We start from the raw sequence: 17,147 nt of genomic DNA on the forward strand, positions 1-17,147 counted from the left end.
GTGCTGTTCACAACACAAGTGTTTCCTGTTGTATATACAGTATGTCAGGCATTGTATATATGATATCATCCTGTTTTAAATGGGTCTCAGTGGTTATAAATGTTATAATATTGCTTAACATGAAATAGTAACTACAACCATGGGACTTGATTATCTTTATCACCCTTCCTCACTCACATCACAATGGAATACCCCATATTATACACTGGGTGGTTTGAGCCCTGAATTCTGATTGGCTGAAAGCCATGGTATATCAGACCGTATACCACGGGTTTGACAAAACGTTTAGTTTTATTGCTGCAGTTACATTGGTAACCAGTTTATAATAGCAATAAGGCTCCTTGGGGGTTTGTGACATATGGTGAATATACCATAGCTAAGGGCTGTGTCCAGGCTCCTTGGGGGTTTGTGACATATTGGCCATATACCACACCTCCTCGGGCCTTATTGCTTAAATGTCCCTTTAATCAGGGGCGGACTAGGACAAGAATTTGGCCCTGGGATTTTTCCACACCAGCCCACATCACTGATCGTGCCGGCAACTCAACTAACTTCAATCATACTTTTGTATCATTCAAATTGACCTGAAAGATAAAGGAAAGACAAAAGAAGACATAAATAAAAGATCTGATGCTGAGGTGTAGGCTATTTGATTTCCCCCTGTTAAGGACTTGTTATTCAAGTGGGGCTGCTTTTTTTATGTCATTTGCCTTGTGGCCTTTTACGTGCAGACGACATGTAAATTAAATCCCGCTACAATGTCATGCACTCCTCCCTTGTCCCTATATTTACTATTCAAATAAAGGCAAATGAAGTCAGTGGAAGTTCAGCCATAGCCAAGCTGGTATGATATGAGGGCCTGACCAAGCAAGCCTATTAGATCTAAATGCTTACACTGCTAGTAGGAAAAATGTAGATCAATTCCACCAGATAGTCTTGTGGACCTGTTTCTCAAATTTAGGTAGACACACAACTCAGAGGCCATATCTATGGGGTGTAATTGAGAGATCTCTCAGCTGAATAGAGCTCTCCAGCTTGTAGTCCTAAAACCCGGAAATGAGTTACCTCTGGTTCGTTCAGCAATCCCTATGGGGAAAATGAATGGGGAAAGAATAGGGTTTTGAGATAAATGCCGAAAATAAGGTCTGAGGTGAACACAGGCTTAGGAGATCTTAGACGTTTTATTCTGTGAGATAATATCATTACTTTTATGAATTATGAAGCCTTTATGTGCTTTAAGTCCTTTTCTTAATTACATAAATGCTTCAAAATTCACAAAAAGGTACATTCGCTGATTAAGATTATCTCATCGAACAAAACGTATTAGATCTTCTAAGCCTTGGTTTACCACAGACCTTATTTTCGGCGTTTTTTCCAAAAACCTTCCAAAAACACCATTCATTTTCCCATAGGCTTTGTCCAACAAACCATGGTGGAGTTAGTGCCTACAAAAAGACGGCGTTAGGGTGGATCGAAATTTCCATAATGGGTACCTGGAGGAAAATGGGGGAGGGTCATGCTTTTTCAATTTCAGTCAAGGGGAGGGTTTAGTCTTTTTTTTAAAAAATCTAGTCCTGGGGAGGGTCATGTCATTTGTAATTGATGAAATTTCAATATTTCTCAATGTTTTAGAATTAGTTGCTTATTAGGCTACATATTGATGTGTGCCCGATGCCACCCCTCATCTCTGATTCTCTGCTGGGCGTGCAGTATCAAGTGTGTCTATAGGCTAGCTATTTAGTGTGGTCTCAATCAAATGATCCATAGCCTATAGGCCCCTCAAACTCAACTCTGGACCTCGAAGTCAGTTCCACTGCACTTTTGTTCCCCTCTACTCAGGGACTGCTTTAGACCTGGGACATCAGGTGTGTGCAATTAATTATTAGGTAGAACAGAAAACCAGCAGTGTGATGCTTGTGATAGAAGGAGTCAGGCGCAGGAGAGTAATACGCATCCAAAGAGTTTATTCCGTCGATAAACAGTTGCGCAAGCATGTGACAACAACACTCAGGCACAGGGGAAATATCTACCCTGGCAACAACAAGGTAAGGGTAGCTCAACCGAGCTACACACAGCTCACTACAAACAATCACCCACACAGACAAGGAAGCAGAGGGAACACTTATACAATGACTAATTGGGGATAAGGACCAGGTGTGTGTGATTAATTAGACAAGACAAGTGGAGTGATGATAAATGGATCGGCAGCAGCTAGTAAGCCGGTGACGACGACCGCCGAAACCTGCCCAAACAAGGAGGGCCCTGGAGTCCCGGAACCAGCTGCTAGAGTCCGGAACTCCAGGGCGAAGTCCTGTACGGTCCTCTTCCCCTGCCTCAGGTTGACCAGCCGCTCGCCCACCTCTCGACCCTCGGGCGGTTGATCGAAGACAGCCCGAAAGAGGCGAGCGAACTCCCCGTAGTTGTCCAACGCGGCTCCTCCTTCATTCCAGACAGCGTTGGCCCACTCCAAGGCTTTCCCCGAGAGGCAGCAGACGAGGGCGGACACCTTCTCCCGCTCCGATGGGGCCGGGCTGATGCTGGAATAATAGAGCTCCAGTTGGAGGAGGAATCCTTGGCAGAGAGCAGCTGTCCTGTCGAAATCCCTTGGTCGGGATATATGGATCCCTCTGGGGTGTGGGTGGCTGGATCTGGTCGCCCAGCTGGTCTCGACAGATCGGGTTCTCTCCTCTCCAGGCGTTGGACGACCTGGAGAACCCGATCCATCGCTTCTCCCAAGCTGGCTAGCATCGTCGAATGCTCCTTGACCCGTGCCACGACTCCAGGCATGCGCTCCTCTCCCACCGACTCCATAGTTGGTGGGTGATTCTGTGATGGGTGATTTGAAGGAGTCAGGCGCAGGAGGGTATATCACAGAATACAAAGTTTATTCCGGAATACACAGGATAGCGTCAAACAGGCACTGGAACAAAACAGGCACATGGGGAAAATATACCCCGGCAATACAAAATACACGTAGCTCAACCGAGCTACTCTCTCCTCACATTAAACAATCACCCACAAGGACAAGGGGGCAGAGGGAACACTTATACACGTACTAATGAGGGGATATGAACCAGGTGTGTGTAATAGACAAGACTAAACAAATGGAATGATGAGATTTGATGCGGCAGTGGCTAGAAGGCCGGTGACGATGAACGCCGAAGCCTGCCCGAACAAGGAGAGGAGGCAGTTTCGGAGGAAGTCATGACCGAAGGTTGATAGAGGCTTTTTCCGATGACACAAAACGTTTACCCCTGCAGATTGTCTCAGTACCGGTACCCCCCGTATATAGCCTTGTTATTGTTATTTTATTGTGTTACTTTTTTTTACTTTCGTTTTATTTAGTAAATATTTTCTTAACTCTTATTTTCTTAAAACTGCATTGCTGGTTAAGGGCTTGTAAGTAAGCATTTCATGGTAAGGTTGTATTCGGCGCATGTGACAAATACAATCTGATTTGATGTAAAATAAAAATGTGAGGAAGACCTGGTAGAAGCTATATGATGATGAATGGATACAGATATGTTTGAATGCCCAGTCATGTTCATATCATCTCAGACATAAATTACTGCAGTTTAACACCATCAATAGAACGTACTATATGCCAGTGAAACTGAATTGCATGCGCTCATAAATGTCATTCCTCTGCTGGAGGATAGAAACGGAACATATTTGCATATGTTATGGTCTTGTGAAGGCTGGCTGAATTCTGCCAAAGAGGATGTTCTTTTATCTCAGCATGTCTACAGATTCTCCCTTCTCTCTGTTTTTGTTTGCTTGGAAATGTTGACACTGGAGACTGTTATCTGAAGAAACTGTGTAACCAAGCATTTATAGCGGCTATGTAATGCATTGCCATTAATTGGAAGGTTGGTTATCCTCCCACAAGGTCAAGTTATGCATCACTAGCTTTGATTTATTACCAGATTAAGGTTATACTGGGCAACTTTCATAAGGTCTGGATGCCCTATATGGTATACAGTAAAACTAAAGGAGTCTGTATTGAAAACATGACCACGTCAGGGGAGATACCTATTTAGGCAATCCCTAGCTGTTGGGCTGCTCAGTCCTGGCCCCGGGGGTCTGCCGTACTGTGGGTTGTCACTTTGGTCTTGGCCTAACACACCTGAAACCAATAATGTATCACGGCTCAGGCTAAGACCCAGATGCAGACACAGGAGGCAGATAGTATGAGTCTCAGAGTTTATTATAGTTAAAGGGGTAGGCAAAAGGTAAGTCAAGGCAGGCAAAAGGTCGTAATCCAAATCAGAGTCAGGCAGGTACAGGACGGCGGGCAGGATGAGGGTCAGAACAGGCAGAAAGGTCAGAACTCGGAAGACTAAGAATAATCAAAACTAGAGCACAGGAAACACGGGAACGCGCTGGTAGGACTTGACGGGACAAGACGAACTGGCAACAGACAAACAGAAAATGCAGGTATAAATACATGATAATGGGGACGACCACAAAGACAGGTGACACAGATCAGGGTGTGATATAATGAATGTTTTGCTAAGATCCTAAAGCTGAGTGAGGTGTGTTGGATTGAAGAGCTGCAGGGTGGTGGAGCGCTAGGGACAGGACGGGGCGACCCAGCTATATTGTGGGCAAGTAAAAAGAGCTCTACAGTACTATTAGTCCTATAAGATTAATTATATGGAGGATTTGCTGTTTCTGTGTGTTAATGTATATTTGAGGTGTATGTGGTTTTTTTTGTGTGTGTGTTTTGTTTCCAAACCTTTCCATTGGAAATTTAAAAAATTAAAGGTGTGAACTGGGAAGGAAATTGTGTTGGGAGAGAGTTTAGTTATTTACTAGACTGGTAGGGGTCGGGTGTGCAGGCGGCTCGGGCTGGCTGGTCGGTCTGGCTGAAATTTAATATAGAGGATGTCTTACCTAGCTTGATGAGTGTGGGCATTTTTTATTACTTTTTGTTCTAAATCTAGATGGCATATTGGATTGTGTAAAAATGCAGGAAATGAGCTTTAGATGCCCAAAAAAATTATGGGGGAGGGACCTCCCCCAGACCCCCGTCAGGTTATGCCTCCCCCACTTCTAAAACCAAAGTGGTGTCCCTGAATATATGCTTCAGTAAGATTGGATTTTTTGCGTATATAGCAATTGTTATCAACTGTACTGCAGAAAATGTAGGTGGTGGTGGTGTAACAGTTTTGCTTCCGTCCAGCTCCTCGCCCCTACTTGAACCAGGGATCCTCCGCACACATCGACAACAGTCATCCTCGAAGGATCCTTAGCTATCGCTCCATAAAAGCCACTGCTCTTGCAGAGCAAGGGAAACAAATACTTCAAGGTCTCAGAGCGAGTGACGCCACCGATTGAAACACTACTAGCGCGCACCGCTAACTGGTTAGCCATTTCACACTGGTAACAGTGGCAACTGCATTTAAAATTTAGGTATTTGGGTGTATGAGACTTGACTTCAGTAGAGTTACAGGGTGTATTAAGTAGTGGTGGTGTCCGTCCTTTCAGGCTGTTGGCCTGAGGTAGGACTAGATAGATTTAAATAGTGGAGTAGGGTGGTGGGATTTTAGTGAGTGTAGGGTTTGATGGTAGGGTATTTGTTGAAGCACTGGATACTCCAGTCTAGTAGGTGGCGGTAATGCAACATTTATTGGATGCCAACCTCCGTTAAACCTAATCAAAGAAGACATGGATCGTATGGGTGCCATTTAGACGGGGAATGGGAAAGACAAATATTTAAGTGACTTTGAACAGGGTATGGTAGTAGGTACTAGGCACACTGGTTTGTTTCAAGAACTGCAACGCTGCCGGGTTTTTCACGCTCAACAGTTTCCCTTGTGTATCAAAAATGGTCCATCACCCAAAGGGCATCCAGCCAACTTGACACAACTTTGGGAAGCTTTGGAGTCAACATGGGCCAGCATCCCTGTGGAACGCTTTCAACACCTTGTAGATTCCATGCCCCGACGAATTGAGGCTGTTCTGAGGGCAAAAGGGGGTGTGTGCAACTCAATATTAGGAAAGTGTTCCTAATGTTTGGTATACTCAGTGTGTTTTGCTGAAGGGAGGGCCATCCATTTTCATTTCAGAGGTCCGATGTTCTCCATGTAACCCTTATTATAAATAATGTTCACTCTCTTACAATTTTTCTCTATTGAGGTGGACATTTTTTGCTAAAGCCCTCCCTTAAACGCGCTACCACGAGAGACGCCAGGGACAGGTTTGCAATTTCATATCATGTGAGCGAGAGGTGGAGCCAGTTCATGTTGGATACCCCCGCATCAGGTAAATACAGGTGAGCAAGAGGTGGTGTTCTTCTGAACAGAACAACAATAAGAAAAGCCCCCGTGGGAATAGAGTCGCAGTCATGATCGGCAACTAGAGAAGTCAAGTCCATTTCAGCATAGGCTGTTTTCATAAAGAAACTACTTGTCTTTTTTTGTTTTTAGATTTTAAATCTGCTATGTGAGAGTATTGTAGAGCACGAGAGGACACTGCCACCTGTTACCTTTGTGCTGCACAGGCAGAATGATAAACTCCGACGTGCTACGGGCGACACAGAACTCCGGGCGCAAAGCGCTTGGTAAGCTCGCCAGCAGGTTGGAAGAAGTGAAGAACCCATGGCGAAAAGGGTCGACGCTCGAACTCAGCCACAATGAGGCGGCCAGGTTGGCAACAGACGCTCTGCTGGAGTCTGGGGAGAAGGAATACAGACGAGTTCTGACAGAGGAAAAGGAATTAAACTTTCTCTCACCGCTTGAGATTCGTTATATTACCGAGAATGTAGCCAAAAACTGTAGCTCTGATAACAACAGCTCAAATGGCACTGACAGGGACATTGGAGAGGGGGATACGGTGTCGGAGCTTACCTCCGGGACCTATTTCCCAATGATGTCCGACGAGGAGCCACCTATTCTGGAACTAGGATGGCCAAAAAAAAAACAACGATACGGACCCTCAGAAACACAGATCTATTTCCAACGGGACAAGACTCACAATGTGAAAGACCTCATTCGGTCATTAATAAATAAAGCAAAAAATGTAAGTCATTGAATTATATAAAAAAATATGCCCATTATTATTTTATTTTAAACCATTTAAAAGGCCAATGACTAATATGGTCCCTAAAAGGCACGGGTTATTTTTCTACCTCTCCTGTGGCATTGTTAGGGCTATGGCCTATTCTGCTAACAAACAGTTGAACTATTTGATGTCATGTCTAAACATGTCCATGTATGCATGTTTTACATGTAGTCACTAGTCACATTAATTGACCTCCATTTATTTAAAAGGTAATGGGGGGCCATACAAGCCTTTTTAAGTTTTGTTTTGGAGCAAGAGGCATCACCATACAGACAGTAGCCAATAGGCCTAGGCTATTATTTGGTTTGTTTCTTTGTAGCCTGTTTTATGTGTGTGTCATGTTCATTTGAAGAAAATGTAGCCTAGTGAGAGAGCAGTAAGTTTTACAACAGTCTTTACAGAGGCACACAGGACTCTAGCTCATGTTTGCCTTGGCAAAAAGCCATGCAGGCCTGTGTTAGATAAGATTGTTAAAATGTTATATGAATACCCTCTTCATAATGCATTATAAGCACATTTATAATGCCTAATGAGCACGCTCTGCATAATGCATTATTATAATGCACAGCATAGGTGCTACTAACGGCTCTTAATCATCTATGACTATAAGGCCTTATGAAGCAAAGTGTTATAATGCCCTATATGTTAAGCTCATTAGGAGAGCATTATATTGTGCTCATCAAGGGGTATATTACTATTTTTTTCAATAGGCTAAAAAGGGAGTATCTTCCCATTCTCCTGCACACCCTCTATTACACCTAGTGGTCAAAATGTCCCAATGAGCTATTGAAAATGGTGTCATTGATCCTAGCCAAAATGGTGCTCTTGATGATCTTAGCACCAATAGCACCATTTTACAAAGTAAATATAAATGTACTTAGTGAATAAAGGTGATTCTGATTTTAAAAAATTATGATAGTTTTAATTATCGTTCATACCTGGCTGGTACATGTAAACATACAAAATACAGATGTGATGAACAACATAATTATTATAGGCCTATAAATAAAATTAACAAACTGAAAATAACCCTGTTGTCAGAAAATTTCATTTCTGTATTGATAAACTTTTCCTTGTGCATGCAGGTCATAGCTCTGGTCATGGACCTCTTCACAGATGTTGATCTGCTATGTGACTTGATGGAGGCCTCGAACAAACGCAAGGTCCCTGTGTACATTCTCCTGGATGATAAGAATCTCAACTACTTTGCTGACATGTGTGCAGCCCTGGACATCCTGAACTCTCAGCTGGGTGTAAGTCATGGTGGAAGGGTGTGACGTGGTGGATCATGGGTTCACCTGGTTGGCTTACAGCAAGGGTGTCAAACTCATTCCATGGAGGGCCTAGTGTCTGCAGGTTTTAGTTTTTTCCTTTCAGTTAAGCCCTAGACAACCAGGTGTGGGTAGTTCCTTCCCAATTAGGGACCTTGATTCATCAATCAGGTACAAGGCAGGAGCGAAAACCCGCAGACACTCGGGCCTCCGTGGAATGAGTTTGACACGTGTGGCTTACACTGTAAGAATGCACAGTTAACGACAGTAAATGTGTTTTACAGCACACTGTAAGACTTTTCTGTAATTTCTGTTTACATAATTTATTATTGTGCATTGTGGGAAAATGTTGTGGGTGGGGAAAGAGTCTCTGGCTCATTAACATATTTGAAAACATGCCTTGTAAAAGGCTATATTTTTTGCACCCGTGAGTGAGAATGCTCTACCCCCACAGAATACAGTAATATACTGTATTTTAGGAATTCTACAAACCTTGTACTGAAAATATACAGTAATTTGCTGGCCAATTGCTGCCAGTAATTAACTGTAATTCAGAATACAATACCATACCACATTTTTAGAGCACCAAAAAGCTTTTGAACACTAGTGGGTGCATGGTATTGTTGTTTATGACTCATTAACATATTTTGAGGTGTGTCTTGTAAGAGGCTATATTTGTTGCACCCGTTAGTAAGAATGCTGTACGAATTTAACTGATATGTGGAAGTGGTTCCTGAACAATTTAATTTATGTAGGGGACAGATCAGAATGGCAGCAAGTCTCAAACCATTAATGGTTGAGTGGCTAGCCATGTCCTTTTGATCTGTTTTGCCCTGTAGTCACTGTCAGTTTAGAAGTCTTTGTTAAGGTCTAAAGTGCAAGTGATATAAAACACCAAATATCAGTTGGTATGCTGTAATATATAATTGCATATTCACTATGAGCAATTGCTGAATAGTTTTTTAATACAATTCAACAATAAAGTACCGTATTGCTGTTTTGCTGTATATTTAATGCAGCATACTGTAAATCGCTGGCTCATTAACATATATTTTAAGGCGTGCCTTGTAAGTGGATATATTCGTTACACTCGTTAGTGAGAGTCCTGTACCAATTTAAGTGATATGTGGTAGTAGTTCTCTAGCAATTAAATATATATAGGGGACATATCAGAGTGGCAGTGGGTCTTAAACCTTTAATGGTTGAATATTTAAGTAAGTCCAGGTTTGGAAGCCATTCTTTAGGCCTATAGAAGTGCAAGTGATATAAAATATATAGTATTCATTAATATGCTGTAATATACAAATGCCTAGCAGCCAGCTTTCTTGCTCCAAACCCTTATAATTACAGTAAAATACTGTAAAATATAACTTTCTTACAGTTTATTAGTCCGTTTTACAGTATTGGACTGTGTTTCTTTGCTTTGACATTATAGTTATTTACAGTAAGCTGTCATTAAGTTTCTGTGAACAGTAATAAAGGGAAATATATATTTTTAAAGGAAATGTATATGTATGTGTATATATGTATGTAAATATGTATGTATGTGTATGTATGTATGTGTGTATGTATGTGTAAAAAAATAAGTTACTGTGAACATCTCAGAAATGTATTGGCACTATCCAGAGATAGTTATAGATATATCATAATATATGTTGTTGTAATTAGAATTATTTTGAAGAACAACTTAACTACATGAATATTTTCACTAACGGTTACAGAAACCTTTTACTTGCATTGACTGTGATATATGTTTTTTTGTATCAATCTTGGTTGAACGCACCGACTGTAAGTTGCTTAGGACAAGAGTGCCCGCTAAATGACCAAAATGTAAATGTGTAAATGTAAAAATGAAAACTTGCAAAGAACACTGGGTAGATGTCACTTGGGTAATTGATGTCATATGTAGTAATTGTAATTGGTGCTGTACATTTGATTACAGTATCTGACTTGGTACTGTAAATTAGATTAACGTAAAATTTTTGGTACTGTCAAATTGATTATAGTAGCTGTACTGTAGTCCTCTGTAGCTCAGCTGGTAGAGCACGGCGCTTGTAACGCCAAGGTAGTGGGTTCGATCCCCGGGACCACCCATACACAAAAATGTATGCACGAATGACTGTAAGTCGCTTTGGATAAAAGCGTCTGCTAAATGGCATATTATTATTATTATTATAAATTACAGTAATTTACTGGCCAATTTGCTGTCAGTAAGTTACTGTACATTTTACAGATTTGTTTTTACACTGTACAGAAATGTTCCTGAGGGAGTTGATGGATGGATTGCTGAATAGAATGTACTGTGTATTTCTCTCTCTCTCTCTCTCTCTCTCTCTCTCTCTCTCTCTCTCTCTCTCTCTCTCTCTCTCTCTCTCTCTCTCTCTCTCTCTCTCTCTCTCTCTCTCTCTCCCCCTCACTGTCTCCATCTCTCTCTCTAGCCCCATTTATACCTGGTTCTAACTTGTCCTGATCTTGTCCAAATTCTGATTGTTCCCATATTTTTAAACAGGTTTAGACATCAAAAGACACATTGTGATCTGATTGTGATCAGATCATCCTGCCTACCTCCGGAGGTAGTCAGACACGCATTGAGTCTGGATATCTTACAAGTGTAGACAGATCTGGACAGAGAAACCATTTGAATCATCATGATTCTGCCCTCTAAAATCACTGACAGGTGGCACCATTGATTGATTACATCAATATGTGTCTTACAATAAATAAATCATATTTTGAAAGAATAGCTGTAAAATAATTTGCATAAAGGAAGGGACCAGTCACAGTGCAGACACAGTTGATGGATAATAGACACATTTTAATACCATGTGTAGACACATTTCTGGAAATGTGGGCCCAATCAGAATGTAGACAAGATCAGGACAAAGGACCCATATTAGCACCAGGTATAAACAGGACTTCTATCTGTATGTCTGCCTCTCTTTCTCTTTCATTTTGTGTGTGTGCATGCATTCAATTTACAATGTGCAGTATGGAAACTGTGTGAAAACTGAGACAACTACAAGAGACAAACATACAGTACATCATAATAGACTTAAAGACATGATAGATTTAAAGATTAAAATGAATCTAGTGTAATTTAGTGTTTGCCACATTTACATAATTTCACATAGACAGACTTTGTTACACCAATAAGATATTGTTAATCTTATTGGTGTTATTATTTCCACTAAATCATACATTTTCATTGCCTTTCCAGAACATGAGAATACGCAGTGTGTGTGGAGATACGTACTGCACTAAAAGTGGAAAAAAGTTCACCGGGCAGGTCCAGGAAAAGTTTATGATTATAGACTGTGAGGAAGTCATTGCTGGGTCATACAGGTAAGTACTCTTGTGTCTTGGGAAAATACATACCATTTAGTTATCTATTCATTTACAGTAAATGTAAAGCAATATTGTAGACCCCAGGAAGAGTAGCTGCTGCTTCAGCAACAGCTAATTGGGATCCTAATAAAATACAAAATAAAGATAAGCTGGAACTGAGAATTCGTATATTGTATGGTACGCTGCTTCAGCTAAATGCTAGCCCTGCTCTGGACATTGTCTATCCACCAATATTGGGTGACACTCTGAATTACTTAGTACGGTGACTCAGGCAAACACAATTTTCATTTTAGTCATTAGGTAAACATCCCATTCCTAAGTGCTTTGTGCTGTCCTGCACTTGAGCCTTGGTACCTTGTACCGGCTTCCAGAAGCCAATAGGTCAAACTCTTCGGAGAGTGGATGGGACAGGTCCTCTAGGATGAAGGTCACCTTGTGCTGCAAGTGTTTGTCATGTAAGGCAAGGCTGGGTAGCTATGATCCCATTAAATAGAGAGCAGACTTTGATGGTTGTCTGTAAGCAGTTTTTACTGATAAATGGTTTAATAAAGAAAACGTTATCATGACGGCATCCGGGGACATTTTGTAATTTTCCACTATTTAACCGTTATAACAGCTAAATAACCACTGCATTTATCGCAAATGTATCTTTGATGTAGATTCAATGTCTCCCAACGCTAGTAGCCTACAGTGCTTTTCTTTTAAGACTGATAGAATTGGAAGCATTTGAAACAAGCCAAGAACACTTGAGCAAGAATTGTAATTACAGTTAAATGCTCAATAGCAAGTAATGTAAGGAGGTGTTACAAAATATGTCTCAGTAAGTGTGTCTTAACAATTGAAGAACTTACTCTAACATGCACCCACACACTACATTGTAGTGCCAACAGTTGAACAAACGTGGTTTTGAGAACACTCAGGCGTATTATGGACTTTGTGTAGACTAAAGGAAGGTGTGTAGAGGAAGTACAGATGATTCTTTACTTTGCCTCCTTGGCCTTACACTTTTTCTATGTCTCACTTCACTTTATGGGGAATATGCAGCTTTGTAGGTTTATATTCTGTCTCTATGTTCAGACAGAAAGTCAGAAGTGTCAGCTGTTTGCTCAGGTGATGATGTTTCATTACTGGGTAAGGACCAGGTAGGATGGGCTACAAGGGTTTAACAGTGGTCCTCTGTAGCTCAATTGGTAGAGCATGGTGCTTGTAACGCCAGGGTAGTGGGTTTGATCCCCGGTACCACCCATACGTAAAAATGTATGCACACATGACTGTAAGTTGCTTTGGATAAAAGTGTCCGCTAAATGGCATATTATTATTATTATTATTAACTTGTGGGTGAGAACGCAAGCAATTATGTTTGTACGCATGTGCCAAGCCCTCCGTCAATGCAAAAGCATTTACCTGTAGAGTTTACTGGAAATATACAGTAATGGAAAAAAGTATTTGATCCCCTGCTGATTTTGTACGTTTGCCCACTGACAAAGAAATGATCAGTCTATCATTTTAATGGTAGGTTTATTTGAACAGTGAGAGACAGAATAACAACAAAAAAATCTAGAAAAACGCATGTCACAAATGTTATAAATTGATTTGCATTTTAATGAGGGAAATAAGTATTTGACCCCCTCTCAATCAGAAAGATTTCTGGCTCCCAGGTGTCTTTTATACAGGTAACGAGCTGAGATTAGGAGCACACTCTTAAAGGGAGTGCTCCTAATCTCAGTTTGTTACCTGTATAAAAGACACCTGTCCACAGAAGCAATCAATCAATCAGATTCCAAACTCTCCACCATGGCCAAGACCAAAGAGCTCTCCAAGGATGTCAGGGACAAGATTGTAGACCTACACAAGGCTGGAATGGGCTACAAGACCATCGCCAAGCAGCTTGGTGAGAAGGTGACAACAGTTGGTGCGATTATTCGCAAATGGAAGAAACACAAAAGAACTGTCAATCTCCCTCGGCCTGGGGCTCCATGCAAGATCTCACCTCGTGGAGTTGCAATGATCATGAGAACGGTGAAGAATCAGCCCAGAACTACACGGGAGGATCTTGTCAATGATCTCAAGGCAGCTGGGACCATAGTCACCAAGAAAACAATTGGTAACACACAAAGCCGTGAAGGACTGAAATCCTGCAGCCCCCGCAAGGTCCCCCTGCTCAAGAAAGCACATATACAGGGCCGTCTGAAGTTTGCTGATGAACATCTGAATGATTCAGAGGAGAACTGGGTGAAAGTGTTGTGGTCAGATGAGACCAAAATTGAGCTCTTTGGCATCAACTCAACTCGCCGTGTTTGGAGGAGGAGGAATGCTGCCTATGACCCCGAGAACACCATCCCCACCGTCAAACATGGAGGTGGAAACATTATGCTTTCGGGGTGTTTTTCTGCTAAGGGGACAGGACAACTTCACCGCATCAAAGGGACAATGGACGGGGCCATATACCGTCAAATCTTGGGTGAGAACCTCCTTCCCTCAGCCAGGGCATTGAAAATGGGTCGTGGATGGGTATTCCACTATGACAATGACCCAAAACACACGGCCAAGGCAACAAAGGAGTGGATAAAGAAGAAGCACATTAAGGTCCTGGAGTGGCCTAGCCAGTCTCCAGACCTTAATCCCATAGAAAAGCTGTGGAGGGAGCTGAAGGTTCGAGTTGACAAACATCAGCCTCGAAACCTTAAGATCTGCAAAGAGGAGTGGGACAAAATCTCTCCTGAGATGTGTGCAAACCTAGTGGCCAACTACAAGAAACATCTGACCTCTGTGATTGCCAACAAGTGTTTTGCCACCAAGTACTAAGTCATGTTTTGCAGAGGGGTCAAATACTTATTTCCCTCATTAAAATGCAAATCAATTTATAACATTTTTGACATGTGTTTTTCTGGATTTTGTTGTTGTTATTCTGTCTCTCACTGTTCAAATAAACCTACCATTAAAATTATAGACTGATCATTTCTTTGTCAGTGGGCAAATGTACAAAATCAGCAGGGGATCAAATACTTTTTTCCCTCACTGTATCTGTAGTTCCATGTTATGTTCATCTTGAAATTCAAACAAAATGCCTTACATTTGGAAGTGGTTCTGTCCGTAGTCTGCTGTTTGTTCATATGTGCTAAACTTTCTTTAGAAATTATGAACTCAAAGGCAAGTTGGCATGTTTGACTATCAGGCTTTACAACAATTAAAGTGAAATAAATAGGTACTTCAAACATCTCTTATATGACACTACAAAAACAGTTGCTCACATACAGAGGAACACTGGGAAGCTGTGTACCCAAGTTGTTCTTCTGGTTCAATATTCAAATGTAATTCAAAGTAAGCCTGTTCATATTTGTTTGGTTGTTTAAAAACACCCTAAAAAACTGTTGATAACACAGATATTATAATACACTATTATAATACAGGTATAACACATTATGGTTTTGACTTGTCAAAAGTATCTATGAACTACTTATAATGTGTACATTTCATCTAAGATTCATGTTATAATGAATCAGTCATTTTTAGCCTGTTGGAAATTGCAATATAGAATGACATAAGATAAGTTGATTTATGAAACTTTATAAGGCCTCATAATGCTTAAAACAAATAATGTATTATAACTATACGCCCTTAAGTAAAGTGTGGTCAAACTGTCTCATATTGCTTGCTGCATGTCGTCTAAAGCTGATAGAAAGATATGTTGGTTTTTCACCAGAATAAGTTACTATTTGCACAGGATGTACTTACATATATTTTCCCTGTAGGTTTTGTAAATAGTGCGCAATCCATTCATAAGTTTAAACGTTTTTGTGCAGTACAGGTAAATTGTTTTTAAGTAAAACATTACTGAGTAGGGATGTACTGACAGAATATTGAGCCCATTGTGTACTGCGTACATTTGTGTACTGTGTACATTTGTGTACATACTGTACATGTACTGTACTGTAATTGTTGAAGACGTCATTGTTTTCCATCATGTTCCTTTTCCTGTAGTTTCAGCTGGCTCTCGGCGCAGGTCCACAGCAACTTGGTGATGCACTTCTCTGGGCGGATCACCGACAGCTTCGACCGAGAATTCCGCTGCCTGTACGCTGACTCTCAGATCATTGACTGTTTCCATAACCCCGATGAGGAGGGTCTCCCCTACTACCCCTACCCTTTTATGGCGCCCAACATGGGGCTAGACTTCTTCCCCGAGAGGGCACAGGATAGGGAGAGGGTTCTGAGTTCGGAGAACTCCAGCAGCCAATCCAGTAGCAGCATGTCCAGCGTCAAGGCAGCACCCAACATGACAAATACGGTTTACAAGGTCACTCAAGGTCAAGACAAGAAAGAGCCCAGCAACTTTCACCTGAGCCCTGAGAGGAGAGGAGGGGCACTAACTCCCACCCCTCAGAATCAGACCACCCAAGGCACGAGAGGCTACCACAATTGGACCAATCACAGCCCAGTTTCAGAGCGCCCTTCCTCTGGGATCGGCCATTCGGTCGGGATAGAGTGGTCCAAGTCCAGCCCCATGGAGTTCCTCCGACCAAACATTGGTAGAACCACGTCCAAGTTTCAGGCTCTAGGTTTGTACAACCACAAGTCAAGCCTATTCAACAGTAGCCCCAAGACACAGTCTCCAGTGCTGGACAACAAACTCTCTGCCAAGCAGAGGACTCCCTCTAACCCCCTCCTCAATAAGCTCACTGACTTCTTCCTCACCCCAACCAAGAAGGACAACCTCCCCCAAACCGAGAAGGACACCTACATCTTCAAGAGGTCTCCTCCTCACAGCACAGTCTTTGGGGTGCCAGATCTCTCCCAGACAGAGCCGGAGACCAAGCAGATTCCCCCGCATCCGCCCCCCATGATAAACCGGCAGGACCAGAAACGCATGACCTTAGGCCACAGCAAACTGGACCTGGTCAACCACTACAACAAGATGAAGTCCAAGCAGGTGTACAGCAGGTTTGAGTTAAAGAATAACAACTGAGGCTCCGCTGGGGAAGTGCTTTTACGACAAGGTGAAAAAGCTGTCGATGTGCCCTTGAGCAAGGCACTTAACCCTCATTTGCTCCGGGGGGGGGGCGTGCATACTACTATGGCTGACCCTGTAAAACTATGGCTGACCAGGTGTATGTGACAATAAAACCTTTATTTTTATTTTTATATAGCATGTGCCTGATTTAGCCTGTCTACACTGGGTTGTAGTGATAGCTTTTTAGCATTTGTATGTAGACATTGAAGCAGTGCCGGCCCAGCCAATAAGCGACATAAGCGGCCGCTTTTTTATTTATAAATATGTTTAGGAGCTCAGTCGGGTCTCAACTTACTGTTGAGAGTTAGATTAGTAGCATACTGAAGGTGCAATTTAGAAATGTGGTATGGAGAACGGAGCAATGCGCAATTTCTCCTCTCTTTCCCTTTTCATCGGTCTGCAATGAATTGCTTTGGTCTGCAGTAACAGTGCATTTCCACATAACACAATGGGGG

General features: G+C 41.9%; 1 protein-coding gene across 1 annotated transcript; it reads left to right on the plus strand.

Moving 5' to 3' along the window:
- Positions 1–6,510: 6,510 nt before the first annotated feature.
- LOC121574670 (protein FAM83C) lies at positions 6,511–16,729 on the plus strand. Its single transcript, XM_045223299.1, has 4 exons — positions 6,511–7,023; positions 8,151–8,318; positions 11,554–11,678; positions 15,663–16,729. Exons 1-4 carry the CDS (start codon positions 6,511–6,513, stop codon positions 16,645–16,647), a joined length of 1,791 nt encoding a protein of 596 aa, XP_045079234.1. The 3' UTR covers positions 16,648–16,729.
- The last annotated feature ends 418 nt before the right edge of the window (positions 16,730–17,147 follow it).

Source organism: Coregonus clupeaformis, chromosome 10, assembly GCF_020615455.1.
Source record: "Coregonus clupeaformis isolate EN_2021a chromosome 10, ASM2061545v1, whole genome shotgun sequence".
NCBI classification, from domain to species: Eukaryota; Metazoa; Chordata; class Actinopteri; order Salmoniformes; family Salmonidae; genus Coregonus; species Coregonus clupeaformis.

Bases quoted from the DNA above. Each gene is read 5' to 3' on its own strand.
- LOC121574670 (XM_045223299.1), top strand. From the start codon at position 6,511: ATGATAAACTCCGACGTGCTACGGGCGACACAGAACTCCGGGCGCAAA. The intron at 7,024-8,150 runs GTAAGTCATTGA...TTGTGCATGCAG, and splicing joins TAATAAATAAAGCAAAAAAT to GTCATAGCTCTGGTCATGGA. The intron at 8,319-11,553 runs GTAAGTCATGGT...TTGCCTTTCCAG, and splicing joins TCCTGAACTCTCAGCTGGGT to AACATGAGAATACGCAGTGT.